This window comes from Paramormyrops kingsleyae, chromosome 12 (genome assembly GCF_048594095.1).
Source record: "Paramormyrops kingsleyae isolate MSU_618 chromosome 12, PKINGS_0.4, whole genome shotgun sequence".
Taxonomy (NCBI): domain Eukaryota; kingdom Metazoa; phylum Chordata; class Actinopteri; order Osteoglossiformes; family Mormyridae; genus Paramormyrops; species Paramormyrops kingsleyae.
The window spans coordinates 31,001,600-31,021,049 of NC_132808.1; the positions used below are offsets into that span (position 1 = coordinate 31,001,600).

General features: G+C 42.9%; 1 protein-coding gene and 1 long non-coding RNA gene across 4 annotated transcripts; one reads left to right on the forward strand and one right to left on the reverse strand.

The window, feature by feature from the left end:
- Positions 1–520: 520 nt before the first annotated feature.
- stx3b (syntaxin 3b) lies at positions 521–10,880 on the reverse strand. 3 transcript variants are annotated; one of them, XM_023797422.2, is made up of 11 exons: positions 10,459–10,875; positions 6,009–6,086; positions 5,561–5,660; positions 5,324–5,398; positions 5,130–5,197; positions 4,944–5,052; positions 4,432–4,505; positions 4,215–4,349; positions 3,820–3,930; positions 1,956–2,057; positions 521–1,606 (listed from the first exon to the last, which is right to left on the reverse strand). In XM_023797422.2, exons 1-10 carry the CDS (start codon positions 10,486–10,488, stop codon positions 1,959–1,961), a joined length of 879 nt encoding a protein of 292 aa, XP_023653190.1. In that variant the 5' UTR covers positions 10,489–10,875; the 3' UTR covers positions 521–1,606; positions 1,956–1,958. The 3 variants fall into 3 exon arrangements, with proteins under 3 accessions (XP_023653190.1, XP_023653191.1, XP_023653188.1); XM_023797423.2 differs by lacking the exon at positions 1,956–2,057 and having other exon boundaries at positions 10,459–10,874; XM_023797420.2 differs by lacking the exon at positions 521–1,606 and having other exon boundaries at positions 1,956–3,930; positions 10,459–10,880.
- Positions 10,881–10,940: 60 nt separating this feature from the next.
- On the forward strand, positions 10,941–13,975 carry LOC140577691 (uncharacterized). The gene is made up of 4 exons (XR_011981860.1): positions 10,941–11,078; positions 11,340–11,469; positions 12,323–12,376; positions 13,829–13,975. It is a non-coding gene; the product is annotated as an uncharacterized lncRNA (long non-coding RNA).
- The last annotated feature ends 5,475 nt before the right edge of the window (positions 13,976–19,450 follow it).

Consider the following 19,450-nt stretch of genomic DNA (forward strand, 5'->3'; position numbering starts at 1 on the left):
CCGACAAACCCCCAAACTTCCGCAGTCCGGCGTAACACTTGCCACGACACGACGGCTGGAAACCCCTAGGCTCGAGGACCTGGGGAAGGTCCGGTGGAGGGAAAAGGCATCACAGAGGAACTGGGCCGAGCATCATTACCGTAAGTATGCAGCACGATATGCTCAGCATATTAACTAGCAAGCGCAACTTACCTTATTTTCAAAGCTACTGTATTGCCTCAAATGAGGAAGCACCAGGCCGCCTACATACGTACATATATACAAACCAGCAGCTATACAGTGAAACACAAAAGAACAGAAGTGTGACCTACACAGGTTACTACCAAAGCACGGCCGAGTTTCCCTGGAACAAAAACTCACTTTTCATTACAGGTGTACATATTGTGTATTCGCATATTACTGTGTAAAGTCTGTTTACAGGATAGTTATCAATACATCACCTTTGCAGATATAAACACTGAAGGATGCTGGTTAGAGTGAAAATGATCATATAAAGAATCCAAAAAAATTATGAACCAAATTTAAATCACAAATATACAAAATATATTTTATTAATTTAGTGAAATCTGATCTCCATAACAAAGGCATCAAAAATATAACAATCAATGTCTTAAAATTTATGAACCTCCCAGTTTTAAATGTTACTGCTGTTACTGTACAGTAACTGATCACAGACGCCAGTCATGCTACGGTTTCCCAGATGGGAAAATACCAAGAATGAGCCGTTTTGCTCACTACATCAGAAAACTAATTATATACACACTCTGAAATTGAACTGAAAACTGAAAGCATCTGCTGACCTGACAGAGCAAAAGGTTTGTATTTTTAGAGTAAATCACCAGAACATTCATTGCACAACAGGAACAGGTTAAAATGTTAGTAGCTCAACCTCCTTGGAAGGCAAGACAACTCATTCTGGATTTTTAAAACTGGGTATATCAAGTATCAGGTGACACTTATGAAAGGCACTGTAGACTTCACATGGGTGGGGAGAGACTTCCTATCCTGAACAGGAGATAACAGTAAGACACTGGTTCCTCCGAGTCCCTTTTTAAACTGGCTGGATCCGGACTCCAGTAATGGGTACGATCTGGCCGAGATGTCACCGCAAAGTGTAGACAAGGTTTATATTGTGTACATAGTGTCATACGCAGGTTTTCCCTCTGCCTCAAAAGGTCACATGAAAATAGTCTTTTAGAGTGTGTACACTTAGTGATTTTAAGCGGTACTCTGTGTTTATATCGGTTGTTCTTCCAGTAACTATGAATGATGTCAGCGATGGTTCTGCCTTCCTGGCTTAACTCACTGCCCTTATTTACATGCAGTTCAAAAGCAGGATTATGGAGAGTTTACTCCTCAACCGGACATCTTGCAGGCGTTTCCCCTTCTCAGGGGCTTGGAGTGTCTTCAGTGGGAGATGTGGATTGTTTTGCTGGTTCTCTAGTTCTTTTCAACCGAGCAGGTGGGCAGGTGAAGGGATCGAGGCACTGGGCAGGAGGAGGGCGCGAGAGGAATGGCACTGGGTTTCTCACACCGTCTGTGACAGAACGACGGCCAGGATAATGACAAGCAGGACGGCGACGCAAACACCCAGTATGATCATTTTCTATGGGGAGAGAAAAAAAAACTATTTAAGCTGGACGGGCATGGAACAGGCTCAGTTCACAGACAGGAGGACAGAAGTATGCAGAAACCCCTGAAACAGACTTCAGAGGAGACTTCTTGCATGTGGCAGAACCAGAAGACACAATCCCACCAGGAACATAAGTTTGGTGCCCCCCCACAGGAAACCCAGGAGAGAGAGGAGAAACAACGCAGCGCTTAGGAACCACGGCAGGGAGAAATGCATCCAGAACCACAGCCAAGAGAACTAAAACCGTTATGACGACGCAGCGAGGCATCCAGCTACATCGCTACACCCGAGAACACCCCAAACACCACGGGTTCTTACTCACCCTTCACGTGTTACGTTTCACTGTCAGTCCCACTGAGAGCCCAATTATCAGGGCTATGAGTGCGAGCACCACCAGCACTATAACCACAATAATCACCATTTTCTGTGGGGCACAATCACACATGTAGTGCGTAAGACACAAAAAAGGCATATTCTCCGGCAATAAAAATCCAATTGAGGACACACACCTGTATCGTGGGCTACTATCATATGGGAAAACTAGACAAGTCCGCATTACAGCATGCAGAATTAAGCTACTCCCTCACATTTCTTATTTGCACAAGGTCATTGCTATTCTAGCAGTTCCTTGCCACAGCCCCCTTTCCCATAATGCCTCAGACAAAACCTCAGGACAGGCTAACTGCCCACCCAATCGAAGACATGGCTGTTCAGATCTACTGCCCCATATACCCCCCTCCCCCCCAAATTATTCAGCCATGGAAATACCACATGCCTCGTCTTTTTTTAATTTTTTTTTTTTTTTTTTTTTTTTTTTATCTTCCTCCCCAGATCTACAGACACTTACACATATGTCACCATAGCAACACAGATTAACGTCACGATGTCACAACGACAGACAAACTCCGTGATCTGCCTGGAGCACCTCTGCTGGACACGCCTTCAGACCCCCAAAACTCCGGCTAGTCCAAAAAAATCAGCAGGGGCTCCAAACATCAGAGCAGTGAGTCCGACTATAAAATAACCACGGGCAGTAGAGATGAAAGGTGAAGAAGAAAAGAAAAAAAAAAAAAAAAAAAAAAAAGAGGGAAAATGGAAAGAAAAGAGTGTGCGCGTGTGTGACCATGCACTTGGGCGACGGGTGAGAGGAGCTCTCCTTTGCCAAAGGACACGGTCAGGTTTTCCAGTAGATGCCGTCTGGTTCAGTCTATTTATTGACTTGCATGGCGAGTCAGAATGAGGACTGACAGAAACACTGAGGCTCTCGATAAGGGAAGAATGTCATGAAAGGGGGAGAGAGATTAATGCTTACACTCATGATCGCTACAAAAACAGGCTGGTAGTTACTGAAACAGAGGTTACATGTAGTTAAGTCATGCTGGGCTTACAGGAATAAAATGTACACCCCTTTGTTCGAACACAGTCAGTACATCGGCCTGATCATGGTGCACCGCAGTATTGCGAGAGGCACAGCACTGGGTGTGTGTGTCTGGTATTTTGCTTACCTACCACAAAGGCGGTCTACGACCAATTCTTAACATTAATGAAACATTCTAGCATTTAGGCAGTAATGCGTGTATGAACTAGTCCATATGGATCTCATTCAAGTGTGAATATCCAAGCTGTGTAAATGTTATGAAGAATTGTTTTCATTTGAGATTGGTTTTTAAGAACCAAGTGCATCGTGTAATGTTCATATTTCTAATTGGCCCCTTTCTGGTTAATTAGATACTTTTGTATTTACACTATAATGACAATTAGGCTGAAGTGAGTTAGTGCTTTGTACAGGCATTACTGAATCCGAGGGATGATGGGAAATCGGGTTTGGGATCATTGCGGTTACAGTGGGGCACGGGGGTGTCACCACCTATTACCACTCACCCAATGGGCCTCAGCTGTCTTAGTGTCTGGCAGTGCCTGCTCTACCAAACCCACCGATTGGTCCATATTGTTCTCAATCCTGTCAATCATGCCACCCTGACCAGAATCGGTGGAGTCAAGCGTGAGGATAAATACAATTTTTTAAAGAGGGTGGAAACAGCGAAGAAGAGGGACAGAAGTAACGGGACAGAGTGTCGCAAAGACACAAGGCTTAAACATCTGTCACTCAAATACCAAACCCGGGCCACCAGGCCGCAGGGTGCAGGAGCACAAGGGACAGGACGGGGCTGGCTGGAGCGAGCTACCTTGCGGGACTTCTTCTGGTACCTGACGGCTTTTTTGGTTTCGATCTTGGCCACCGCTATATGATCGACCGCTTTGGACACGTGGACCTCGATGTTGTCTACGATTTCACCCTGGAACACAGGAGATATGGGCCTGGGTCAGATTCATCAACAGGGTGAGGGTGGCCAACAGTCACACTCACTCTGGCTGACTGACGAGACAGAACCGGTAACAGAATCGTAATGAAGACTCCTACCTCAATGGCAGCATCCACAGGCGGCATTAGATTGTTGATAAAGAGAAGCTCAGATTACAGATGCAGATCAATACTTTACAGAAAATATAAAGGCTGTAAATCTCATTGAGGCTTCTGGTGTCAGGGCTGGGGGGGGGGGCATCCAGCCTCTGTCGCTACCTGGTTCTCAACCAGCATGGCGATGTCCACGAACATCTCATGCAGCTCCCGGATGCTGCTCTCCAGCTTCACGATGTCTTTGTGCCGAGCCTCGATCTCACTCAGCGCTTGCTTCGAGATGCCAGAGTCCACGATCTGCGCAGAGGCCAAGGTCAACGGGGGGGGGGGGCACGCCCTGCAATGCGCATGCACACCCAGCACGGCGGGCCCGCTTTACCCCTGCTGTGAAAACGGCTGCGTTCCCACTCTCCAGCATCTCCTCCAGCTCCTCGTCGGTCGTAGTTTTGCCAGCTAGATGAAGGAAAAGGAGGACCGGTTATTTCCGAACAGATGCCGATGCGTGATGCTCGCAAAGACCGAAACTCACAAAGAAAGGGGTCGTTCGCACCATCAGCCATAACACCAGCAGAACCAGTCACCAGAACCAGTCACCTCGACTAACTGGGAACGAACTACATTTAACTGATATTGCCTTCAGCTGGCGTGTCATCAAGGGTGGGCAAACGGCAGCAAAGACTCGGATTTTAAGGACGCAGCAAGAGTTGATTTCGAATGAGAACAGACTAAGCATTTTTAAATAAAATAAAGAAGCACACTGTTAGCATAATTAGCAAAATGCTAGATAATTCGTTTGAGGTTTCAAACAACACAGTGACAGCTTTACAATAATTACAGTGGCTATGAGGGGGATGAGAGATAAAATGTGACCAGGCGGTAATGGAGACTCACTGATTTCCAGCTGTCGCTGAATCCGCCCTTTACTCCTCTCCCGGAAGTCCACCTGGGCCTCGTTGTACTTGGTCATCACCTCCACAAATTTTCTGGACAGGACAGAATGCTGGGGACGCCAAAGAAAGACGATATGAGCCTTATTGCGTTATCTACGGCGTCTGCCCTGCTGCGCTCCTGCGTTACCTGTGATTTACGGATGCGCATGTCTGTGGAAGCCCTCTCCTCTTCTCTCAGCAGGTTCTGCTCGATACCTGCCAAAAATTAAAAAAGGTCATTACCCAAGCATCAAATGTTTTGCAATTACCACTTCTATAGCAACTACAGAAAGTCATTGAAACTGTACTTATTTATGTATAAAAATGAGTCTCTGAACATACTCTTAAGTTTGCTGTGAGTGCTTCGAGCCCTTTTCTTGATATTGTTAGTGATGGCCTCCAAGTCATCTTGAGTTTCTGGGGGTGGGGGGGGACACACACAGAATTCAAGATATAAATATGGACAGAAATGTAAATACTGCAAATCGGTTATATTTCAGGCACTGGGAGATGTACAGAGTGAGAGAGAGAAAAAGAGAGAGAGAGTCTGTTATAGGGGCCAACATGCTGCATACTGACTCTGGTCTGAGGTGGGAGCGGACAGGATGAGCGAGTAGAGTCTCTTGGCTTCAGTCACACTCCCTTCCATCTTTTCGATGTTGGTGCGAATCTCATCAATCTGGTTTGAGGGGAGAGAGGCAAAGGCTCAAAAGAGACGCACGCGGAAACAGAGACATTTCTGCATCACGTCACTGGCACACCTAACCACCGCACAAAGGACCGACATTACAACATGCTCACAAGAAGCAGTCCTGACATAAAAGCCATTTGCTAGGGCGTGAGGCAGGAGTGGCTGACATTTAAGTCTGTGGCCAATTTTTTGAATGCTTCAATCATCCCGCCCACCCAAAAAAAAACAAAAAACCCCAATTCTCTTCATCCACCAATCACATCATCCCTCGTAAAGTAGAATCATGGGTTATAAAAATGTGGTTTTATGAACACTGACAATATTTCAGGGTACTACCTGATCAAAGAACTCATCCATAAAGGCTGGATTGTCCACAGCAATTTCCACATCTTCAACATCATCCGTGTCACATGTCTGCGGGAACAAATACAAAAGCTTAGCCATGAGCAGCGTCTGGTCCACACCATCCTTACCGCCGTAGCAGGAAGCTGAGCAGCACTTTTTAGGAACAGAATCAATTATGTTAATTTCACTCTTTTTTTATATGTGTGCATTAATGCACTACAAGAAATTTCACTTGGACAAATGTACATTTAGCCACAAGCAGTATCAAGCCAACTTAAAGAGACTATCACACTGGGCACAACCAAATACCATCAGACGGTCACAGTCTCTCCCTTTCTCGTACACCACCTCTCAGCTACGGCATAGAGCCACGCGTCACTGACAAGGCACTTTCAAAACGCTGATATTTCAATAGTTGAATATCATCTGTGATGTGCTGAGTACTTCAAAGACGTGCCTGAAGGAGAAGACGTGGGAAACGAAAGAGGAAACATTTGTGGTGAGAGATGGGGGCCCATTACATTAATCCACCCCTCACCCCCCCCCCCCCCCCATAAACAGCTCCAGTTTCACATCTGATCATGCAGGTTAATCTCATTACGTCACCTATGCTACCATGGGGAGTTCCCCACAGGTAGGTAAACTGGTTCTGGAGGTTGGACGGTCTGCAGAACACTGAGCAGGTAACCATGAAATCGTTGGTGCTGCTTCTTACACGTCCACAACTGCAGAAGCAGGGGTTCCAAACAGAGGACTAATGACTGTGTTAGTTTAAGACAGAGAGAGTCTGGTGAAAAAAGTTCACAGTCTGAACGAAAAGTAAAAAGAAAGTCACTTAGCTTCAATAAGGATCTAAATCATCTTGCCTGATAATGCACCTTTGGAAATGAGTTTTACTTTTACACTTTCATGTCACTAAAATAATGACATGACTTCCTGCATCCTAGCTGTCATACAAACCAAAAACAGATATGCTAGCAGGCATGCAGAAGACCAGAAAGACGCCCATTAACAACTAAATAGTTACAACCAGCTTTATGGTTCATTGCAAGAGAGGAGGCCCTTGTCCTAAATACAGATAAAACTGAATGAGAAAAATCTACCATGTTTGAATGAAAACTGTCTTCTCAACCATCCTGGACATTACAGCCTAATGAACGTCACTGGCTGCCTCACACCTAGCAGATGAGAGGCTGCACTACTGCAACGTCACTGGCTGCCTCACACCTAGCAGATGAGAGGCTGCACTACTGCAACGTCACTGGCTGCCTCACACCTAGCAGATGAGAGGCTGCACTACTGCAACGTCACTGGCTGCCTCACACCTAGCAGATGAGAGGCTGCACTACTGCAACGTCACTGGCTGCCTCACACCTAGCAGATGAGAGGCTGCACTACTGCATCCATCGCTAAAAGACCCCATTTATCTGAACACAAATATGAAAAGTCCCTCAGACTGATAAACCATGGCTATTTTAATCATTTCACACAGCTAAAAACTTGTTCTACTAAGGCAGTCTAAATCACACGTGGTGTCCCTCAGGAAAAACAAGACCACAATGCAAAGTAGATCAAAGTGAACCAAATCGACGTGTCAGGTTTCACTCAGCTTAAATGCCAAGAAAATGTTTTTATTGCTTTTTTATCATGTGAGAAACAGTTGAAGGCCGTTACTGGAGACCCACTTCTAGAGGGGGAAACCATTGTTTCAACATTTCCTTCTTCATATCTCTCCTATCAGATTTGCCAATTTACTGCTCATTTTATGCAGCTGTTTGAAGGTCTGACAGAGACACATATTCAAAGATCTTCCGCTCAACTATTCATTAACAGTGCAGCCGTGTTTAAGGTTGGTTCATGCTTCTCCACGCGCGTCATATGATGCATTGTACGATATCGTGCACCTTCACGGATGAACGCATGCCGCACTCCAAATTTGCATCCGCACAGACAGTGTACGTGCATCTCAACACAGTGTGCATATGCAAGCTCTTTGTCCTCGGTAAAATGACGTAGCAAGTACGCAACGTGACGTATGAATCAGCCCTTACTCTCTTGTCTTCTCATTCTGATCAGTTCCCCTTAACTTCATTTATCATTTTTTCGACGTTCTGCAAAGTATTGCCTGTTTTTTCAGTAAATATCAGCCTCTTCCTGCTTTATGGTTGTCCTTCCAGAAATCTCCTTTTTCCTACACACACACACCATTAACCTGATATGTTTAACAATGGAGGCATGTCAAAGCCAAGATCTGCACAACTCTGCTGACGTTAATCTCTTCTTCTCCTCTCTCTGTACGTACACAGCCGGGGCGTCCCTCACAAAATCAGCCGTCAAACCACCCAACCCAAAGGCAACAACAAACTGTTCAAGAATTCATATAAAATAGGAGCAGCTATAGGCAAGCTCTGAAAAGCTAAGATGCTGAACTTTAAAAACACTAGTAACAGCCAACGCACGTACACTCACATGGAGGGTCAACACATTTACACGGATTTATCTAATCATGCTGTTGACTTCGTTGCCGAAAGCCTGCGAAAGCACATATGTTCAGCTGCTTTCTCAGCTCTAATCTTTAGAAGTTGTATGCTTCTTAGACTGAATATGAACTGTTAAAATCTGGATGTAGTCCCATTTTGATGATTATAAATGGTACATTGCTTAGGGCAGAATATTAGGTCATCAGTTACCATTGACATTGTCTTGTAATTGTAATTGCAAATGACAAAAATACAGTACAAAACATTACCACTGATACAAATACAATTGCAAATATTCATAAAATTCATAAACGTCAAGATGGTGGCGATGACCCAATCAGCAACTCAGTCACCATTAAGTGTTAATTAAAAGCTGGAAAGAGAAGTAAAATACCACAGATATCTTTATGGAAGGGACCGGAAAACCAGGTATTACAGGGAGTAAAACAAATTAGCTCCTTTTTAATGGTATCTCTCACCATCTGCTGAAACCAGCAAAATCTATGGAAAAAGGCCCCGCTGGTTAAACATTAGAGAGGGTAGGGAAGGGCAAACCTGTAGGGCTGGTCATCATGTTGCATGTTAAACACTGTGCTGAAACCAGTTTCAGCCAAACATCAGACTCGCATTCAAACCCTAATCACAATGGCTTCAAAATCAAAACAAACAGTCAGTATTCCGCGCTACTGGCTACTCTCTGCCCTGTTTTACTGTCCAAATGTGCCCCTTTTAACACCTAACCTGCTACATAATACCTGTGCTCGAACCAAATAGGAACTAATCAAACAACTTGTTCCACGTCAATACATGGTCTAACACAATACCATCCAGAACTTTTTCAGGTCTACCGATACCCGAATACCTTCCAACGACGTGATATAACGCCGTATTAAGAAAGGCTGACAATTTACGGAAAGTGTAGTATTTACATCAGGAAACGGGTCTAGAGGAAGTGCAAAAATAACGACAACATGGCTCAAGAGTGTCAAAACGCCCTGAATTAAGGGGTAAAAAAAAAAGCTGATTGCAGGACTCACGTGCTATAATAAAAAGCACAGGCATTTCTGAAATGATTCATGCACCGGTCATCAGGTCTGTGGGCCCCCACCACGCCCCCCGGAATTGCTCCTGAAGCAGCTGACAGTCACGCATCCGCCAGGTCATCCAGCGGCTATAGGTGGGGGCGGTGATGCGCGAACAGCGGACAGGGACCACCGATAAGAGGAGTTTATCATCGATCAGGAACCGATAGGGAGCCTTTAGGATCACGACGAATCCAACACAAAGCATATTAACGGGCTGTGGCAAACTAAGGCAACTGAACTCTTACAATCTGTCTCCAGTTAATCAAGTCAGAATATTTTTATTGCCATGCCAGGTCTACGATGCATGGGCCATACATTGAGAAAGTTTCTTTTCTCATTTGTCAAGACGGAATAAATATATAAGACACATAAACATGACATAAGAAGACAAAACAGTAAAATCGAGGCATGTACATAAGGGAAAACATGTATAATTGACCTGATTAAATAACAGTTGTATGATGCAAAACATTCAAGGATATCCACGTAGTTAAATAACCTACTGAAACATCACAAGGAAATATATGTTGTTTGGTTTGACTGCTTATGTGTTAACAGCTACTTCGACACGTACTCTGCCATTAACAAGTACTAGACTAATTTTAAGCAAGTTACGCAAACAGAGCCGTTCCGATACCTGCCCCCAGACGGTCTGTTTTCAGCCATTAATTCTAAAGTGTGACTGAAGAAGCAAAAAAAAAAAAAAAAAAAAAACTGTTTGTGTCAGTTTGATGATTTCTACCAGTTATCCACAAAAGCACAATACAAACAAGGAGATATTTAATGTTTTTCGTAACATTTTCACTATTAAACTTGACCTTTATAATCAACTTTAACAGACAACTTGACTGGGGAATTAAAGACAGTGGTACTTACCGCCTTAAGTTGTTCCAGTCTGTCTTTCATTTCTGATAACTTCGCAATCGCGTCAACAATTTAAAGAACAATCTAACAATAAATAACTAAAAAAGCAAGCAGGACTCAGACTTACTGCGACAATATTTTAAAAGGGTATCTTGAGTAGAAGCAATATGATTTTTTCTAATTCAATCCAAGGCCCGTATTCCCGTAACTAATGAATTTACTAAGTTTGAAATACTGATTTCCCAAGTAATGTCCATACAATATGGCTGCTTCGTTTCATCCTGGTAGTTTTACAAAGTCTATCTGCTCGGCGTGGATTAAGAGAGCGGAGTCGCGCGCAGATAATCTCCTTCTCCCTCCCTGCGCGCGCCCGTCTCGCTCCGTAATCATTACAGAGCTCAGGTGCTGCTTTACGCATGCCCAGTAACGCCCTCCCGCAACCTGGAAGCCCCGACGGGATACGTACGCTGCCACACCTCTGTAGGTTACCTGTAGTTACCGAACTAGAGAGTGGCCCACTTAAAGGAGACGTGACGTTTTTCACCGACAAATGTAGTTATATGAAGTTCTTTTTAGCAGTAAAAATAATAATAATCCACTGTACTGTCTATGCGGATTGACACTTTATGCCTGTGAGTGACCGGAAGGTTTCTGGTTCGAATCCCGTGGTGGGCAGCGTGATCTCACTGTAGGGACCCTTAACCAGAATTGCTCCAGGGACTGGCTGACTCACTGGCTTTCTCAAAACTTTCTCAAATGTACTTTGCATTAAAGCGTCCGTTAAATAAGTAGGCTAAATGATTTAAAAAGATCTTAATTCATCATTCTTTGCATAACTAACTATCCAATTCTGTGTTTTCATTCGTAAATTCGGCATTTTCTCATATTTTTAGCAGGAAAATTGCGAAGCTTTTCAGCAGAGAAGATGAGGAACTGGAGCGTTGATCGTTATCGTGACTCTTTGCACCATAGCCTCGTCATAGTGTCTGCAACAGCGGCTGTGAGGAAACGCATAACTGCAGAGTAAGAACCATCACTTCATTCACATGCATGTCGCACACTGAAGGTGTCAAGATTTACAAAAAAAAGTCTCATTTAGTGTTTCTCGTCTTGTGGTTAACACTTCCCAGCTAACACGCCCTTGTGGGGCCAACACGGGTTTAAAGTGGGCTGGTCGGGTTCCACGTGGGCATGGGCTCTAAGTGGGCTAGTAAACGGGCTGATACTGGGGCCCTGTTGGGCTGCCTAGGAAAGTTTATAGTGGGATGTATGTGGGAAGCCCAGCAAACCTGTACATATAGGGCACACATGGGCCCTTTGTGGGTTTATTTGGGTATACAAAGATTTTGTAATTTTGGCATAAATATATCCAAAATATTAATTTATGTTGCTTTTATTATGCATACGTTTAAAAATATGTTTTTCCATTTTCATGTTCATAGTGAGTTCTTTGGATATTAGTGGGGCCCATTTGGGTTGCCCATTTAAACATAATGAATATGTGGGCATACCAGAAAACGTTAAACGTTCATTTCCATTTACTGTGCTATAGCTGATTCTGTTTCTTTGGGGGTATCAACATAGCGTAAGAGCAAGCAGGAAGTAATACTGACAATTATAATCTAGTTAAAGCAGTTGAAAATTGTTTTTGTTGAAAATTGTTTTTAATTCTTTTAATTAGCAGTAATCAACCGTTTAAAGGTGTTTTTGTTCAATAATATCCCGCAAAGTTCATTCGTTTTATACATTTGTTAAGAACTGCTTGTCCCACAATTAGGATTATGGGTAGGATGGTGATGAGCTGCCGTCACCCCTCTCACTAATTGTTTTGTCGTGTATCCCATAATTCATTTTTCCGCGCAATTTTAACGTTCAGGAGTGGAGCAGCGCGAGAGTAATAAATCTAAGCGGTCCGAAGAACAAGCCTGAGGTAAGTTATGTTATTTCTTAAATGCTTGAATAGTAAACCTGACAAAAGGTGTCAATTAATAAAGTTTGGCATCATAACTTTTAAGAATTTGTCATGTCCTATGATGATATTCTTATTGTAAATTAGCACGCATGCTAACATAACTAGAAACGAGTTAAACATGGCATTTTTGTTGCTGAAACGTTCGAATTTTTTAATTTGTGGCTACGAATTAAAGTACCACTTGGTATTTTAATGTACTTTAGCTATACATAGCTAAAATAATGTTGTATATATTTGAATGTGTACTCCTCTATTTACGATTATTAAATAATCGCTTGGATGTTAACCATACTGTGTTCATTTACAAATGACATTTGCCCTAGATTGATTGGTCTGTTATTTTCCCACCTAAAGTTTGAGCTCACATATGAAAACTAGGTGGTGGTATGTGGTGGGGTTAAAATATACATTTGTGAAAATTAGTTGTCTTATTAAGTTATGTGGAATATAATATTGCCTTCTATACCATATACAGAGACAGGGGTTTCTGTACATGTTTGCATACCTACTAGTTGGAAAATTGACATTTTTTTCTATGGTTTAATTTGTTTCTGATGGAAAACTACTTATTTGAATGCAGTCATTTTAACTTGTATTTATTAAAACACATAATGTGTACACGTTTTTTCCCCCATGGAATAGACTTATTCCATGATACGATAAAGAATGCACTATATAATTACAGTCTAAATCAGGGGTCTCCAACTCCGGTCCTGGAGAGCTACTATCCAGTATGTTTTCTGTCCCACTTGGCTTCTGATGAGCCACACCTGGCCCTGGTATTTACCTGAGAACAGGTGTGGCTCATCAGAGGCCAGGTAGGATAGAAAACCTAACTGGACGGTAGCTCTCTAGGACTGGAGCTGGAGACCTCTGGTCTAAATGTTAAGCGCCTGTTTTAAATTTTACTTTATTTTACAAAGTTTTGTCTCAAAAAACTGGTATCTGTGCATCACTAAATATATGTCAGTGATATTGTAATTTATAAAAGTACTCTGTTGCTATCTTTTGGGGGGAAAAAATGTAGTATAGCATACCATAGTCGATACAGCACAATAATACTTGTTGGATGGGTTCATAGATATTCTGGAGATCTGTCAATTAATGTTTGAGCTGTTAATTTAATTGATAATTCTTTACTACTCAACTTAATTGATATAATCCTGTCTTACTGTAATGCTAGAGCAGACATTTTAAATGAAATTCTCACATGGTTCGGGCTGCATAGCATAATAAAACAGAAACTGATGACACTTGGTGATAATTTGGTTGTGCTTGCATACTCACAAATGGAATTAAAAAAAGTATGAAAGCTTTTTTGTCAAACACAAAAGCTAGATTTATTAGTTTTTGTTTTGCATAAATGACTATAATATGAATTTTAATGCATTTTGTTTTTCTCCTCTGTAGGCATGATGCTGCAGCCGGGCCTCAGCCATAGTTTCAACTTTTCACTTATTGCTTTTTTTTTGTTTCAAAAATGTATTTTTGCATTCACAAATGACAATGTTCTGTTGAAAATTTGGTGTCAGTTAATAAACTTCATTACTTAAACTACATTCTGAATTTTTTTCATTTTTAAATGTCTAGACAAAGTTGAAAATAACATTTGTGAAATCTTAATGCCATTATTTGCCTCATTTACCTGTTATTAACGTAAGCCATGTACTTGCATTTTAAAATTAAATAAGAATTGTAGAAGTACTAAATGGTAGTAAATTTGTGTAAAAATAGCAAATGGTGTAAGTTTGTGTAAAATAGTACATGGTGTACATTTAGATTTTAGCCTAACCAAATTTATATATAGCTTTAATATTTGAAAAATAACCTTTGTGGGACCCAGGTATATAGCCCAGTTACCCAAAAGGTTTAGCCTGTTAAAACCCCATCATTTACCCAAATGAGCATTCAGTAGTGGGGCCATACATGAGCCCAGTGAGTTTGCCTAAATGAGCCCCAAGTTTAGCCCATATTAGCCCCAGGTGGGCTGCCACAGGTGGGGCCACCATGGAACCTGAGGACAAATCTTTATGGGGCCCAGTAGGGCTGCCCAAATGGGGTCCATGATTCAGCCCATCCATAAACCCACATGGGCCCCACATGGACATGTTGGCTGGGTTAATATTAAAATAATTTAAGTGTACACCGTCTATAATGTGTATTGATTTCATACGTCTCATTTACTCTGTCGTCCTCCTAAATATATTCGAAAATATGGGGAAGGGGTATAACATAAATGGCGAAAATTGGAATCGTAGATTAGGACGCGAATTAAGCATATAAACAGGATATAGATAGCCCTGGATACTAGTTTGTCCATGTATTTAGTTGAAATGTGCTGGACATTAGTACATGAATTTTCAGACTTTTATCCCGGACAGAAGAATCGTCTGCACCACTTCCCGGCACGTTATAGAAGCATTGCCGTGGTTCTATCCAGGCGAGCGTGGCACTTAGCGTGTAACCACAGCTGTCTGTCAGAACAGTCCTGCTGTCAGCGTGCAGCCTGGGTGTGAAAGTGAAGCAAGGTGCACGCGATATTACAAAATCGCCTTTAAAAAGCTTGTTTGATGGAAACGGCTCCATGACACATGGTCATACCCTTAAGTGACTGAATTCACCGGCTCCAAGCAACATAGCTGAGCAGCACAGGCTGAATACAGCACATTGCCACACCAACCACACAACAAACCACCTTTGGGATGAGAACCCAAGTGCAGTCATGCAGCACTCCAAATCCCCCCCCCCCAGTGGCTGGAGTACCAGTCCTGCCACCAACCCCCAAAGTTTCCCTGTAAGCTGGAGGATTTCCTTGCAGAGCTGGATGTAGATTAATGTCATACCCAGGATGAAGCAATTGCAGGTTAAGGGCCTTGATCAAGTGCCCAACAGACCAGGATCACTCCTGGCATTCACGGGATTCAAACCAGCAACCTTACGAGTGGTGGCATAGATCTGTAGCCTCAGAGCCATCATTATTTCAATGAGCAATGCTGTTATTATAATATATATTGTAGGGGACACATCCCCCAGTCTTCAGATATGCTCACAAAACCCCAACCAATATATATTACAATTACACTCACCTAAAGGATTATTAGGAACACCATACTAATATGGTGTTTGACCCCCTTTCGCCTTCAGAACTGCCTTAATTCTACGTGGCATTGATTCAACAAGGTGCTGAAAGCATTCTTTAGAAATGTTGGCCCATATTGATAGGACAGCATCTTGCAGTTGATGGAGATTTGTGGGATGCACATCCAGGGCACGAAGCTCCCGTTCCACAAAGTCCCAAAGATGCTCTATTGGGTTGAGATCTGGTGACTGTGGGGGCCATTTTAGTACAGTGAACTCATTGTCATGTTCAAGAAACCAATTTGAAATGATTCGAGCTTTGTGACATGGTGCATTATCCTGCTGGAAGTAGCCATCAGAGGATGGGTACATGGTGGTCATAAAGGGATGGACATGGTCAGAAACAATGCTCAGGTAGGCCGTGGCATTTAAACGATGCCCAATTGGCACTAAGGGGCCTAAAGTGTGCCAAGAAAACATCCCCCACACCATTACACCACCACCACCAGCCTGCACAGTGGTAACAAGGCATGATGGATCCATGTTCTCATTCTGTTTACGCCAAATTCTGACTCTACCATTTGAATGTCTCAACAGAAATCGAGACTCATCAGACCAGGCAACATTTTTCCAGTCTTCAACTGTCCAATTTTGGTGAGCTCGTGCAAATTGTAGCCTCTTTTTCCTATTTGTGGTGGAGATGAGTGGTACCCGGTGGGGTCTTCTGCTGTTGTAGCCCATCCGCCTCAAGGTTGTGCGTGTTGTGGCTTCACAAATGCTTTGCTGCATACCTCGGTTGTAACGAGTGGTTATTTCAGTCAAAGTTGCTCTTCTATCAGCTTGAATCAGTCGGCCCATTCTCCTCTGACCTCTAGCATCAACAAGGCATTTTCGCCCACAGGACTGCCGCATACTGGATGTTTTTCCCTTTGCACACCATTCTTTGTAAACCCTAGAAATGGTTGTGCGTGAAAATCCCAGTAATTGAGCAGATTGTGAAATACTCAGACCAGCCCATCTGGCACCAACAACCATGCCACGCTCAAAATTGCTTAAATCACCTTTCTTTCCCATTCTGAGATTCAGTTTGGAGTTCAGGAGATTGTCTTGACCAGGACCACACCCCAAAATGCATTGAAGCAACTGCCATATCATTGGTTGATTAGATAATTGCATTAATGAGAAATTGAACAGGTGTTCCTAATAATCCTTTAGGTGAGTGTAAAACCTTGGTTCCTCCCGGTGATGACTCCACAGCTACATCCTTGAGTCTGTCAGAAAGAGACAGGGGTAAAGTGGTGGGTGCCAGAAGAGGGAAAATGGGAAATTAATTTTCTTTAATCCAGTCTAAGATTTCTAGGGTAAGTGAGAAAACTTCCCTGAAACACCTTTAACTGGCGAAATGTGTCAAACCTCCATCACCATCAACGCTGCAGGTGCACGTGGGAGAACTTGTTGAATAAGTTTAAAAATTCTGTCCACCAATCTTCTCCCACTACAGGACAGTGTTTAGGACTTCCTCCTTTCATAAAACAGGAGATTTCATTTGTGTACTTAGCTCATCCTCACTACAACTCCTCTCAGTTCCTCACTCATGTCTCAGAACCAGAGGTGACCAGGCTTTTTCTGTAGCTGACCCTGGACTTTGGAATAACCTCCCATCCAACATTAAGACCTGTTCTACTGTTTAAATCTAAATTAATGACCAACCGTTTTCTTCTCTTGCTCTCAACTCCATTTGAGGTTCTCCAATGGATTTTTGCCAAGTCCATTATCAAATTACTTTTAATTCATTTGACACTTTTAATTATCTTTTTACTCCTTTCTGAATCTGTTGCTTGATGCATTACATTTCCATTAATTTTTCATTTTCATTTTATTTCTTGCATACACGTTTCCATGTCATTTTATTTATATATTTTGCTATGCATGTAGTACTTGTTAATCAATTCTCTCGACACTGGAAAGCACTTTAGATGAACTCCTGCTTTTTTAAAATGTGCTACACAAATAAATGACAACAAAAACCTACAGTCCTGGTACAGTTTTGTGCCCCCAGGTACAAACAACATTAATGTACCCCAATGGTACAAAAATGTTCCTTAGAGTTAATTTCTGTACCTTAAAAGCTATACAGTTGGCAGACCCTAGAGGGAACAGCGCCAGTGACAAGTAATTGCGTCCTAAAAAGTAAAAATCGATACTCTTTTTCTGACAGTGTCTGCACTCTTTAAATTAGCTTCCACTGCATTGACTTGTTTGCAGCATGTGTACTGACTTTGTCTGTTTGGCGCTATACGCATGTTCATCTGTGTAATGCATTCTTACTGCAACATGTGCCCGGATTTCTTCCTGAGATCAGTAAGGTCAGTCTTAATGTCCAGGTTTCTTGTCTCTCAAGTCGACGACTGCGTCTCCAGATCAATAATGGTAGTCACACCCCACTGTTACCCATACTTTATTATATACAGTATTAAGTCAGCACAAACTTAAAGTCCTCGTTCCGCATCCCCATCGCAGTCCCCTCCCATGGCCAGGCTTCCAGATCACTTCCCATGTCTGATGCCGATGCACTTGCTCTAATTGACTAAAAACTAAAGACTCATACTTTGAATTTATACTTTCACCACGTAATGTTCTGTGACACACTGCTGGGCTTGCAGTTTCTATAGGTCAACACATTATCTTGTATTCATGTCAAACAAAATCGGATCCACGTCATTCCAGTCGTTTTCTTTCCGACGTACATTTGCACTGCCACCTAGAGGTCAAAGAATAATCCGCATATTATTTGCCCATCGAGAGAAAATAGATCTAACACAGAAATAATTCCGTATTCTTTGTGCGAGTAGTGTGTGTGTGTCATATATATATATATACATACATACATACATACATATAAATAAATACAAACACAATCATACATATATATTTAAAAACGTTACTAGGAATATAGTTACATTGTATACTCTGCATTTATATAAATTGAACGTTAACAAGTCAGAAGTGGGGCAAGATGGCAGAAGCAGATGGTCAGGCGGATCCGAGCCACAACTGCAGTAATGCAGGGGCTGTACCTTTCTGTCGTGGTAAAGGGTACCTTAAATCGACAGCTTTGCCTTTCAGCTATCGGTCAACCTTTGTTCCTGCCCTCACCTATGGTCAATGAGCTCTGGGTAGTGACCGAAAGAATGAGATCGCGGATACAAGCGGCAGAAATGAGCTTCCTCCGCAGGGTGTCTGGGCCCAGCTTTAGAGAGAGGGGGAGGAGCTCAGACATTTGGGGGGCGGGGGGCTCAAAGTGGAGCCGCTGCTCCTCTGCATTGGAAGGAGGAAATTTAGGTGGTTTGGGCATCTATCTAGGATACCTCCAGGATGGCTCCCTGGGGAGGTGTTTTGGGCATGTCTAACCGGGAGGAGGCCCCGGGGCAGACCCTGGCTGGAACGCCTTGGTATCCCCCCAGAGGAGCTGGCTGGCGAGAGGGAGGTCTGGGCACCTCTGCTTAGACTGCTGCCCCCGCATCCCGACCCAGATAAGCAGCGGAAGACGGATGGATGGATAGATGGATCCAAAAGATGTACCACAAAAACAATTAATTAGCTAGTAGTTTTCCTACATGCATATTCATTGTGATAATCGTGACCGTACCGTAATTTAGTATTTGCACCTTAAGCTCTACTTCTGATCTGTGTTTTGTGTTAATTTGTGTTGAGTGGAAGGACATGTAGAGTGCACAGTGGAACCAGGAAACACAGGACAGACATACCTATATATGAAAAAAGGTAATCTACCGAAATTGCATGACCGTTGTGAGGCAAAAGCTGCGATCTTGAAGGGAGCCCATAAAAGAATCCACGAGACAGAGTGGGAATTAGACATGCAAGGGTAAACACTATGCTACTCTCCACAAGCACTCACCCAGTACAGGGTCTCCGTAAGCCTGGAGCTCATCC

Excerpts from the sequence above, each read along its gene's own strand:
- stx3b (XM_023797420.2), bottom strand. The coding sequence starts at position 10,488 with ATGAAAGACAGACTGGAACAACTTAAGGCG. Across the intron at positions 5,198-5,323 it reads CACTCACAGCAAACTTAAGA|GTATCGAGCAGAACCTGCTG; the intron begins GTATGTTCAGAG and ends AATTTTTGGCAG. Across the intron at positions 4,506-4,943 it reads TCAGCGACAGCTGGAAATCA|CTGGCAAAACTACGACCGAC; the intron begins GTGAGTCTCCAT and ends TCCTTCATCTAG.